The 13,549-nt window shown below is 38.5% G+C and overlaps 1 protein-coding gene across 3 annotated transcripts in view; it reads right to left on the bottom strand.

Moving 5' to 3' along the window:
- Positions 1 to 13,549, bottom strand: part of sbf2 (SET binding factor 2) — a 90,269-nt gene that overhangs the window by 66,974 nt on the left and 9,746 nt on the right. For all 3 annotated transcript variants that reach the window (XM_085760897.1, XM_085760880.1, XM_085760889.1), the window contains exon 2: positions 8,376 to 8,461. In XM_085760897.1, the coding sequence (XP_085617023.1) occupies positions 8,376 to 8,378 (3 nt within the window). In that variant the 5' untranslated portion in view covers positions 8,379 to 8,461. The remainder of the gene's footprint in view (positions 1 to 8,375; positions 8,462 to 13,549) is intronic.

Genomic DNA, 13,549 nt, shown 5'->3' with positions numbered 1-13,549 from the left:
CAGTGCTTTTCAGCATGGAAAGTCCTGCTTGCTTGACAGCCCCAGCTTTGTTTCCTGATGTGTTTAGCTTGACTGGAACACAGATCATTGATTACTCATATGTGGATCTTCCTGACAAACACATGATCCCATTCTCCCCCCTGGCTAGAACGGCATCCTGCTATGTGGAATGCACTGTTTAGCTTTTCTCTCATAGTTTTACAAACATCATAAGACCGACGTGCATCGTGACATGTCAAGTTATGGTCACTTGAGTCAATCCATCAAGTGATACAATTAGGCTACATTCTTTCATCTGTCTGTGGTTTGGCCAAGAGCCGAAAACTGACTAACCAGGGCTGTTGATTGTGAACAGCGCAGTTAAAGCTTTGTCATGATTTGCTTATCCAGCCCGCTCAGAGACCAGGACCAGATGAATGACTCCTCACAGCCATAAGGGTGATTCTTTCTTTTTTTTTTTTTTTAAGTGAACTGAACATGACCTAAGCCCAGAGGCTCAGGTCACACTGGAGTCAGATCCTGAGGTATTCTTTTGTGGAGAGACAATATGTATCAGAAACCCATATTAAAACCTCTGTTAAAAATGTTCCACCGCAGCTGTCATTTTAACTATCACCATAACACCAGCAGTTTGTAAATTTTCCAAATAACTTGAGTGTCTTTCCCGGAAGTACAAGCCATATTCCTCATTACAGGAGGGATTTACAGGGAAAGGAAGGACTTCAAGAAAAGTCCGAGTTCTAGACAAGAGAAATGACACCACAGTGTTTACAATCTGGTCACGTCAGGTCAAATTCCTTCATCAAGGAAGGAAGATGGGCCCCAAGAGTTTTTTTTTTTTTATGTCATTCACATTCAACACATTCCTGCTGTAAAAAAACAAGGGATGTTGGCATTTCATATACAGTATCTAAGACTACTGTACTGTACTGTACGTTCTCTATACGAACAATGAAGGGAGCAGCCTCTGAAATGACAGAGTACAATCACCTTACTCCAAATAAAAAAAGAGTTTCTCTCTGTTATCTACTACCCAAGGATTAATTTACTGTAACCACGCATGTGCTTTTGTGTTTGGATGGAGGCTAGTGTCAGCCTAAGATTGCAGTGTGTACCGTACTTCTAGACAGTTTGACCTCAAAAAGAAGCAAGACAGTAAATGACACAGCATGACTCATTTAATGTTGTTCCTTCCAATGCACCTGAAATACTTTCATATCTTGGTAACACTTTTCAACCTGATTGTCACATTTTGTGTCAAAACTTGCAACACTATGACTCATACTACTGTAAAATGCACCCATACCGGTACTGTACTGCGGCTAATGACCGCACTTGATCACTTTCCAACTACAGACTCTTTCCATTGACAACAGTTTCTCCAATTTTAAATGAGGATCGATAGGATGAATTTACCTAGAAATCATAAAAGAAGCTCCTTGTCAGGTTTATCCCACAGGCAACTGACACATTCCCAGCATTCATGACAAAGAAAACAACAAGGAAAATCTAGTAAAGGTTTTGGTTTCACTTTAGAAAAAACGTTTTATATAGTAGCCATATTTCAAAAGTACTAAATGACATTCGTCTACAAGCCATATGCCAAATTAAAACAAAGTCAAATGTTGTACGACTTTCTGCACCCTCAGCAAATATAATGCCATTAAGACAGAAAAGGGAAAAAAAGAAAAGTACCAAAAAAACAATCCGGGGGGTAAAAGCATTTTTCTTGCAGTGACTCAAGAACTTATTTATTATATCATAAATTTTGGAGCCACAATTATAGACTGTAAATGAGCCTGTGTTGTCGCCATAATTTTGAGGATTTGTTGGTTCTGACAAATCAAATTAGGGCAAAGGGAGGAGATGTTTTTGGTGGAGCTATGGACAGACAAGAAAGCAGCGACCCCCACATGTTGGTGTGACAGACTGACTTTTTTGTCAACCAAGCAGAAAACTCAGTAACATCTCTAACTAACATCACGAGACGCACAGCAAATAACATAGTGAGACCATGGTGTGAAAATGACGCGAAGAGATATTTTGAATGGATCTTGTTCTAAAGAAACTTGTGGTCACTATTGAAGCTGCATCCTAAGACACTTCCGTTTAGGCTTTAGCTTTTGGTCGCTGTGGTGGCCGTTTGTATAAATGTCCTTTTCTCAGTAACAATTATGGCTACTAGTATATGTCTGAGTAAGCAGTGGAACAGAAAAGAAGCAAATGACCGGTATGGTATGCGGTCAGAGAAACAACTCTGCTTGCTTAGCTGACTGAGTGGAACAGCGAACCCACACCACATACTGTGTGTTGGACTGGACCAGTACAGGACTACTATTGTTCGGCACTGCAGCATCTCACCCACAGCCACAACATGTGGGACTACGTGGAGTTGAAGCCGTCTGAATATAAGGCGGAGACTCCTACTGTTTTCACTGTCACACACACCTGATGCTGAATACTACACGTCTTCAAAGGTGAGGTGATGACAGGTCAACTACAAACTTTGCAAACAAACTGAGAAATACGTCACGGTGGGAAAACATGTGACCGATGGAAGGTCAACGTTTAAGAATCAACAAATCCTTTCACGATGTTTCAGTTGCCGTGTTGTGAGGTCAATCTAGGCCTGCTGACCATGGTTGTTTTTAAACATGTCTCACCCACATGACAACATTGCATTTACATTTTTTCTATACAGTATGGGCAGTCAAATGGAAAAAATAACCTCAAATTATTTTAACTTTTTACTATTGACAATTAAGACTTTTTTATTTCCTATAAATCATTTCATTTATCAATCATTTCATTTAGGAACAGTCAGAAAATGTTGAAATTGCTTCAGAGCCAAAGAAGATGTTTCAAAATTGTTATGTGCGTTAAAAAAATATGACTAAATGCAAAAAAAAATGCTAGTATGTTTATTTTTATTATTACTGCGGTAAGTATAATTAAATAATTTGAAGCATTAATCAAATGTCAAGATTTAAGAGCTTCCCAAACTTGGTGTGCAGACAGAGGTGGTGGTTGGCTTGTTGGCTAAGAGTTATGGGACTTATTGGTTTTGGACCACGGTTCAGACATTTGGGATGGATGTCTGTCCATGTTTGGCTGTAGAGGATTTATGACACTCCTTGGAAAACTATTATTGCTCTTAACATAAGGAGTTTTCAACCTCTGTCCTTTGTGTGTGGGGAGGCAAAGCATCAGGAGGCTTATCGCATTACTTAAGCATCTAACACAAAGCTTTACCAAAAGTACTGATATAGGAATTATTACAAACACATAAAGCAAGTAATAAATGCCAACATTAATATTATGTTGTGGGATGAAATTCATTTAATTTGTGAAATTGTTTGGCTCAAAATGAAGGTAATCTGCAAAGAGTAACAGCTGTGCATTTGTTTATTGGTGTTTTGGGATAAAGCCGGGTTCAGGTCAATGTGTTTTAAAATACTAACTCAATTTGGTTTATGTACCTCTGTTATTACATACAACAAACAGCATTAAACAAAAACCTTCCTGTCATAAACTGGAGGCATTGTGCTTCTACTGTGTTAAAGTGCAAAACATGAAGGTTTGATTTAGGTGAAGTTAGTTGTAAAAATTTACAACTCTGGCAAACACTGTTACCCACAGACGCAGCCTTGGACGAGATTTGGTGTTTGTTGCTCCAAGTGCTCACCGGTTCTTGGATTAGATAAAGAGTTAAAGAGCCGGACCACCTGGTTGTTTTAAAAATATAGACTTTACGTCGACAATTAATCTGGCCCATTTAACATGAAATAATATGGTGTCAGATAAAAGCAGAAACATCTGAAAGAATCAAGTGCACAACAGAGCAAGAGTCTGGAAACTCACAAATCTACATTTGACATCCATATGTTGTCTGCAAGCAGAGAATGTCAGAAAGATTTATACTGTACAGGTCAGGTGTCAATCAAACAGTGCTTGTAATTAAATGAGCAAACTCAGCATTTAATCAGTGAACATCACAGTTTTTTCCCCTCGCACTTTTTACTTCTTTGCTCTAAACTCTCAGATGTTGAATCTAAATAACAAAACATGACCAACACAAATTGACTGGTCACTGTACTTCTAAATGAAACTGAGCATGACAAGAAAATGACTATGGATCAAATAGATTTAGCAGAGTAATTTGAAAACTAGTCAAACTCTTTACCACAGCAAACATATTCTTTTGCAGTATAATGACCTAAAAATGAATAATAAAAATAGACCGTTTAAATTTGCGTTAAAGTTACTGTCATCATTGGATTAATTTTAACAAACCACAACTCAGCTACTTTTGTCCATAACATGATCCACATGCCAGTTGAGATGAATGAGAACGAATGAGTCAGAATCAAGAAAATCCTACACACGACTGTGGAGGAAAAACTTCCCCGACAACTATTCTCACAAAACCATGACCTGAGAAGTACCACCACAACTACATGAGTAGTGCCATAAGGATTGTGTCTTGCCGTTGGAAGGGAAGGCAGTGGAAATGTACTAGGTGTACAACTTTCTGACCTCCATCTAGAGACTTGGCTCATCCACAACAGATGAGGATTTGGGCTGGTTCCTATCATCATCACTTGCCTGAAAAGATGAGAAACACATTTTTCCAAGCACAAGTTGTAAATGCTTTTTCTTGGTGCATTCCTCATCTGTGGTTATTTAGTTTGCTGGGGGCCTGTTGAGACCGCAAAATGCTTTTCGTGCTCAGCTTCATCCACTGTTTTGTACAGATGTGTTCCTTAGTGTTTGTAAATGAGTCGTTTTCTTTTTCATGGAGTAGAGAAAATCTGCAAATAATAATGGTTTACATACCAGCCCAAATCAGAGCCAAGATGCAAATTGCTTAGTGGGTCTGTTAAACACCATGGTGTATCTTCATTTAAGCTTCAAAGCTGGAATTTCAGTCATTTGAATCTTGACCAAAGTTTGTCACACACCATGTAGTAGGAAAGCCAATATCTGGAAGCGCCCCCTCTTTCCTGTTCTTGCTTACTCCACTGGGTGTTTTTTTGTTTTTTTCATGTAAAACTGAAAGTGTCAAGATGCGTATCTTATTCAGTATGTTGTTCAATATACTTGTACATATGGGTGGATCTCAAAAGAACATCATCCGTCTCAGTTTCAGTACAGTAAATATTTGGGGTATAGGCCAAGAAGCAGTTAAAAAAAAGCCCTAGCATTGAATGCATCCTCTAGTTTCAGCTCAGGCTTACCGTCTTCAATGAGAAACATCATGCCTCATGCCTTCTTTACACACTGGGGATTGCAGTATGTCTCAATTTCAGTCGAGGTTGACACATAATGAAGAAGCATTGGAGGGATCATATTAGCAAGATGGAATACAAAAAAAAACAAAAACACATACACATACACCCACACAGCCAACAAAGAATTGGTATGCAGGTCCTCTGTGACATCTGGAAACACTAAGCTAATAGATTTAGCTAAACTTGTGGCAGTGTTTCTATATTTAAACACTATGAAACCATGACAGGATGCTTGAGTGATGATGCTGAGAGAACAGAGCGTGTGGTGGTTCATCATGCAGAGTCACCGAGAGGTTAAATACCAGTGTTAGGGTTTTGGCCTCATATCTACAAAGATCCAACTCCCCAAAATCGCTTTGTCTGAAGAAGACGTACTTTCATTCTCTACATTTTTGTACACACCATTACCGTTTGTTAGCTTTGTGGAGCACTGTGACACACCACTGTTTGTCTCTCTGAGAACACTCTTGATGGCCACCAACAGACTCAGTGAGCTACACAGGAAGACGCTCGCAAGACATTCAAACCACCCACTCACAATATGTTCATTTGTGTTCTCTTTCTCCTCAATTGCTTTATAAAAAGCCATTGCATATACAAGAGTCATGGTATAACAGTGTCTCTTTGACATGTCCACCCAGAGCCAAAGACTTCAGCTGCAGCTGTAACAACTTTTGGCCATCACTTACTGTATCAATCATTAGCAAACAAAACTTAATTCACTACTCATCCAAAGCAAATACTTATTTACAACGCAAGTTCAATGTTAAACTTCTGCAATTTGTCCCTCTCATGTCCTAGTGAAAAATTACATCATCTAAACATGAGACGTTGAGGAATGTGTGATGTTTAGATTAACCCTCTCCATTTATCTTGGCTAGATATAATCTGACCCATATTATGCAACTCGTTGGCCTCTACACCTGCTTCTCTGCTCTGTATCACTTTCCTCCTTGATGATGTAGTTCTCTTTGTGATCTCTGACCCCCAGTGACCGTCATCAAACAAAAAACATACCTTCAACGGTAAAGTACAAAACATGCTAAATGTATTTTGACAGAGCACTTCTCATCCCTTGAGTCTTCACTGTAAAAAAAAAAGGGCCAATCTGTTTCTTTCAATCATCCTTCTGCATCAATATTATTACAATGGCACAATTAAATGGTTGCCAACTTAAAAAATGACAAATAGGTAAAACTCAAGGTAAGGCCTGTTAGTGATACCTGAACTCCAGTTGAGTTTCAACTTAAAAGAAGCATCATCCAAAAAAACAACTGTACTTGTAATTTATGGGGTTGTTTTGGAAAAGACCAGACAATGTAATGTTACAGAAGTTTGTGCTGTATATTACTTTCAAAGGATGAAGTGCTGTGTGGGGATCTAGAGTTATTTTTCTCTCTTTGTCGGCTGCCAAAACCATTCTGCTTAGTCATTAAAACTTTATCTGCAGTAGCCAATATAAATGAACAAAAACAGATACAACACAGGCGTAATGTCCTGTGCAGTATCATACTGTTAACTGCTAATGTTGCCCTAGAGATCGACAGTTTTTCTCAGTTCTGATAAGCAAATATTTGTCCATCCATTGCATTGTCCATATAAGGATAACATACCCCCTGTCACACAGACCCCTCGGTGAGGGAGGGAATAAACTGTAAGAGAAGCAAGTGTTCCCTTAATTTTCCAGAAGTGGCTGATGGAGACAGACAGACAGACACCAGACTAGACATAGTGTAAAAAAAAAAAAAAAAAAAAAAGGGATTTTGAGGAGAGAGGCTTCCCAATTAGTGAGTCTGGAGAGGGTTTACAAACAAACTTTTGAGTAAACAATCATTATGAATTTATCTGAAGCAGGAAATGCCAACATCTGCTACACAGCCTCCAAAGGGCAAATGTTGTTTTAACAACATGAAAGTTCCTTGGGGGGTAATATGTCACTTTTGTGACAGAGTAAATGCTTCAGAGAAAAATTTCATGGATTACTGTATTTTCCGCACGAGAAAACATCATTAACTGTTATATCAGGAAATGAGCAGTGGGGAAGGGCATATGAACAAGGACACTCACTAACTACAAAAACACAGACCAACCTGTGAGTGTGAACAACATGTAGCAACTATAAAGCGATCCCCAGATGCGTACGGTCTACTCTCCTCTTATGAACTATAAAATGTTGCTACTCGTCTAAACTACAGGCAGGTGGTGGCCTAAATAATGATGCAACCATTCAGACGCCACTCTGTCAATTATACTTTAGAGTTTCATAACTGATTCCTACCGGTGATTAAACCATGCAGAACCACAGACACAAGAGGGGTGATATGGTTTGACACTCGTCCTACTTAGTCTCCCTAAAACACTGTCCAAATACTGGAATATCAACTTTGAACACTGTTACTGTTATTTTTGATAGATGAACGCCATTCCATTCAGTCAGTGATGCATCATATCTAAGAAGAAACCATTTAGTTTTCTATTGAAAAAACACTGCAGTGCCATTAGGTGGTGCACCTGAATCCTAAGCTACCAATACTTTTCTTTTACGTCTTAACCATAACAAGAAAAAGTATTTTAATGTTTAATGTTGCCTTGTGGACCTACATTGGTTCTATACATATTAAATATGTTGATTTGTGACTATTCTGATACTTATGATGATGGATTATGATGATATGATTTATGGATTTCTTGTTTTCATTATCATCTTATGTGTTACATGAACTCATTTGTGTTTTTTCTAACCACTGCCATGGGTGGACTCCCCCCAAAAAAATTATATCAGAAGCACCTGAATGTAATTGTTTAAATCACTGAACACTCGAAACGTTGTCTCTTTTAATATGTAGCCCTTGAATAAATATATTTCCTATTTTGGGAGAAGACAGCGTTGCGAGTTTTCCTTTTTGCCTTGTTAAACTCTTTCAGACTCAGCACCTACTGCATTTTAGATGTTCGTGACCTTTTTCCTTTTTTACCTCAATGTTTAATCAGCAGTCATCCTTTTTTTTTGCCCTAGACATAGGCATAGTACCTGAGATATGTTTTTGAGTTGTGTTGAGTATGAAGGAAGGTGTTATCACTCACCATCTCCACCCCCTGAGGAAAAGCTGTTCCATCCCAGTCCTTCTTAGGGAATCGCTGAATGATCTTCCCACATCCTTCTCCTGAATCTGCAAATAAAAAGATGAACATCTGTCAGTAAAGTGAATACAGAAGACAGCATCATGTCTGTATGTTGTTTCTGTGCATTATCCAATTACTGTACATTATATGGGGCTGGGCAACATCACTGAAATCTGGAAAGTGTATGTGAAAGTACACAACATGGGCCGAACAATAATTTTTGAAGAACAGATATTTTTGAGCAATAGCAACAGAAACCGACTTGCATCACTTGGATCAAAATGCATTGCCTAACTTTCACTGTTTTCACAAGGTTTGCATCACATCCCTCAAATAAAACCTGACGTACAGTACAGTACAGTACAGTACCAGACGGGAGGAAACACAAAGCACACTGGAGATACGGTTTCCAAATATTTCCAGATTTCCCTACTGTCACAGTTACTTTTAATGTTAAGTCAAATCTGTTTATTAGACGTGACTCATCATGACTATATCACATCGTGAATACATCTTGTTATGTTTTTCTGCTATGCCAAATCAAAGAGAGAAATCGATGGAACAAAGGACAGATACACTGGTGAGGATAATACTGCATATGAAAACTGTCAGAACTAACATCATGCAGCTTAATAGGTGCAAAACGATGATCTAACATTTTCTGTTTCAATTGTGTCGGGGTTTTCTTAACCACTGTATTCTGAATAAAGAGGGTTCATTTACAAACAGTGCAGGATTTGACCGCAATTCATATTTGTGCTCTCTCCTTGGAAAAAGTCATCCATACATTTTTAAGATGGGGTGGAAAATTTGGTTAAGTTACAGTATGGTAAAGTTATTTGCAAAGCTACTTTCACTTTGTTTGAGGCTTCCAAAAAACCTTCTTGGAAGTGAGAAAGTTCTTAAGAATCTTAACTGGTAAAGAGGAACTGTGAAAAAGTGTGAGCATAAAAATAGAGAACTAAATTTGTTGACATAGCTGAAAAAAAGAAAGAAAAAAAAAGAATAGGACACAGATATTTGAGATAAACAGTGATAGAGATTTTTTTTTAATGATAATTGCATTACAGTAGTTAATACCACCAACCAATAAATTAGTCACTAAGTTGTAATCAGTGAATAAATTACTAAGTTTAATAACTGCAGGAATCTGCACTATTGTCTTTGCTTCACTGTGATATTTCTAGTGTCTTGCAAGTAAAAAGCAAAAGAAAAAAAAAGTTTGTCCCTCACTATTTTCATTAGTGTGAACACACCAAATTAAGTTTAATTAAACCATATTACTTAGGTTTGTGGCGAATTATGGTTAGTTAACACCAGCTGCCTTCTAAAAAGACACAGCAAATTTAATTTTGGCCACAATAATCACAAAAACTACTCCTGGTAGGGTCCTGGTGGGACTGATTAAATCAAGATGCTTCAGCAGGAATGTGGTCCAAAGTGTGAGATATGGAACTTGGACCACTAACACAAAGCAGATCACAGCAGGGAGAAGGCCAGTCTCTTTTTTTATTTCTGTGATAATGTTCTGACAAGTAAATATTGGGGAGGAGACATAGTCAGACCAAGAAGCACAGGGGCCAAATCTTCATTCTTCACTGTTCAATCACAAAAAATGTTAATGTTACAACCTTCACAGTATACGGTATACGTGGTGTAATACACCAGACATAGGTGTACGCGGTATAGTAGTGAAGGTTGAGAGAGACAGCTGGATACTGATGTATAGCAGGTGTGGCAAACTTCACTTTCAACTACATAGATTTGCAAAGTTGACCATCAAAAGCTTTACCAGTGAAATAACTCTCTGAGATTTCCCTCAGGACCTCATATGGCAGGGTCTTGCATAACTCAGAAACCTAAATTGGATGTAATAATTCATGTCGACACAAGTGCAAACACAACACACTATGTATCAAGGAGTTGATATATGACTGCAACAATTTGTATTTAGCAATCTGGAAAGCTAATAAATGGAAATTTTATCTAATTAAAGAAAAATTCCCCTCATTTAATGTGCCAAAAACAGCACTTTACCGCCTGTTTCACAATATCCACTTTGTCACATTGCGCTGTCTGACCCCATGACTTCATTTCAACGTTATTTTAAACTCTTAGTAACTCTTTGACAGTTAGGACACACTTTCTATTTATCAGCCAAGGGAAAATGGTCTGCTATCAAGAGAGTAAGAGATAGAAATTGAACACATGTGACCCATTTCTTAGAATTTATTGAACTAATATGGATAAATAGACATATATAGGGGGATATATTTAATGCAATTAAAGCATTTTGCAATCAATTCGTAATGAAGCAAAAGCTCCCAGTTGAAAGCAGTCTGGCTAAATGCTATATTAGTTGATTGGTCACATATGTTGTGGAGAATGTCAGCTTTTTAGACTCTCCATCATCTGTTTATATCAAACACACATTTTAAAATATTTGGAAATTCCTTGTATTTTGGCATCTGCAAAAACATAGCCAACCAGTTAGTGCAGAGCTCAACAGCACTTCGAATTTACCCTCATTGAAAAAGTAACAAAAGAAGGTGAAAATCTACCATATGGCTGCTGTATAGACTCTTAGCATTCTGCCGGGTGAGGTTGTGCTTTTTTCCTACTCTATGACACATACAGTATTTTGAAGCTGAATTTCTGAATTCATGAATTCAATAAAGCTGTTCTCATTTCCACATTCTCCTTGTTCTCCTGTCAGACAGCTCAAGAGAAACAGGAATGGGTAGATTCAGCTGTTTATTGTGGATAATTTCATCTTTTCCTCAGTATCTAATAAAGTTACAGCATAATTAAAAGCTTCAAGTTTCAAGTTTATTTCATTTATAGACAGGTCCATGTGTTATTTTACTGCCAGGCAACCCAAGAGGAACAACTCTAGCAGCTATGTTACTTTTAGATTAGATTTAGATTTGGACATTTAGCATTCAAATCACTTCCCAAAATATTTTTGCTATTAGTTATACTGACAACTGTCACTTTATTCTCAGTGGAAAAAGTGATGGCTTTAGATCCGTTTTGCTGTTCAGTGCATTTCAACAGATCTGTGTCAACACAGGCCAATGTCAGAACTCAGCAAACGGCCGCTAAGACTGCTTATGAAGCCTCTGTGTCACAGAATCTGGCCAGAGGTCAGATCCTGTGCACTAGGGGAGGCAAATTGCTTCAGCAGACAGGAGAGTTAACTGTTACACATCACCATAATGATATGAAGTCGTCCAATGGCCCCCGCCTGCAGCCCTCCTGCACAGAGTGCCTTGAGCCTGCTGTCGACAACTAGACCTCTGTCAAAGAGTGAGAGTGACCAATTCATCACAACGAGGCTCCGGAGTGGAGTAGTATGCTATTTTAAAACAGAAAAGAGATGGATGCTCGACATTTGTTCACCTGTGGAGTGTCCAGACGCTGCGAAGGAGACTGGTTCTCCTCGCAGAACACCAGTCTGTCTGACCGTTACGTGTCTCCAGGTCTTTACAGCTCCTCTAATTGAAATCACATGCTCTGAGTGCTCCAAGTTCTAATTTTCAGCCACGGATGAAAATAAATGACAGAATTCCTCACATTCCATAAGGCTGCACTCTTGTATTAAAACAAGCCGTGCCTTCAAATACGACCCCCCTGACAGCTATAAAGAATCCCATCAGCGAGGATAATAGAACCCAGGCCTGAAAGGGAACATGCTAATTTGAACATCCACTAGCGAGGCACGAGGGGGGGTGCAGTGCAGAATCCAGTTTATTTATTTATTTTTTGGCAGAAGCTGTTGAAACAACAAGAACAAAACCTGTCCAAGCTCGCGGCACGTGTGCGCATGTTTAAGAGCGTGGCTCATTTCCAGCTCAATGCAGCACAGACTGTGTGTGGTACAACAACAAAAATGCATTACCATGTTTCTGAACTTTTTAAAGCTATTTCCGGGGATGGCTTCAATGCCTTACTTATTAGAAGAATAACTACAAACTAACAAGTCTCTAATCAGTGACATTAAAGATGAGCAAAGTCCAGTACAAACATAGGGTCTCTTCTATATGCATAGGTTTTATCTTAATTTGAGCATACAGTATACAAAACCCAATGTGAACATTTGTGGGATTCAAAATAAGAAAACAAAATTTACGAGTGTTCTCAACCACACCATGATACCCACAAATTCTTACTGAGGCTTGCAGCCGATTCCAAGCCGTGAAACAGCTCATAAAATACAACTATTCAGAAATATCAATCAGATGGGGTATTAGCTGTATTTGGCAAATATGTTTTAGATTTAGAATAGAAATATGACACAAAATAGGAATCACAGCAGGCTTATAGGACTGTCATCAACACTAGTTGCACTGTCTGCATGATGGAGGATGTGTGTTTCTAGAGCTTTTACATTGACTTTAAGAATCCAAATCAGTGTTGGGCTTAGAACGTGTTGTCATCTGCAGGGCTGTGTTGTAGTCAGCGTCCAACATACCAGCATGCACAGTTTTGCGTCACTCACTCATAGATCATGCACACACACAAATTTGTTCCACTAACCCATGCTTCACAATAATGCATTCCTTAATCTTAGGCTATCCTTAACTTGAACCTAACCTTACTCTAACCTTTAATAACTAGAATTTGATCATTTATACTATTCACACTTACTTTTGTACTTTTTGCAACAGAAATACCAGGACCACACATACACAAACACACAAATATCAGATTTGAGCAACTTAGAAAGATTGAATGAACCTAATAATTTATCACTTGCATGCGTTAGCATAGTTTCAACAAGTGGAAAACCGCAGAGTAAAAGTTGTTAGTCTTTCTTGATTAGAGCAGATGTTTCTCCTCTTGGGAAAAAAGCTCCATTCATCTCTCTGATTTATCTTGCTGCTGTTACTGTTGATTGAATCAGCCAAATGCTTATTTTACCATGTATGGACAGGCCACCAGCGGACTCTGCTGGTTTGCGTAACATTCACGTCATCATGTAACCTGATGTTGGCCCAGTCACGCACACAGGTGGACTATCCTGGAACCAGTTCACAGGTAGGGCTTAGTCACTTTCCTCCCCACTCATATCAAGATCTGGGTTTAAAGGGAACATCCATTCAAATACATCCATACTTATTTACATTTTGCCA

This window comes from Trachurus japonicus, chromosome 3 (genome assembly GCF_045865225.1).
Source record: "Trachurus japonicus isolate A0001 chromosome 3, Traja_1.0".
NCBI classification, from domain to species: Eukaryota; Metazoa; Chordata; class Actinopteri; order Carangiformes; family Carangidae; genus Trachurus; species Trachurus japonicus.
Note: the sequence above shows the minus strand (reverse complement) of the source record. Positions and strands in the feature narration are given on the sequence as shown.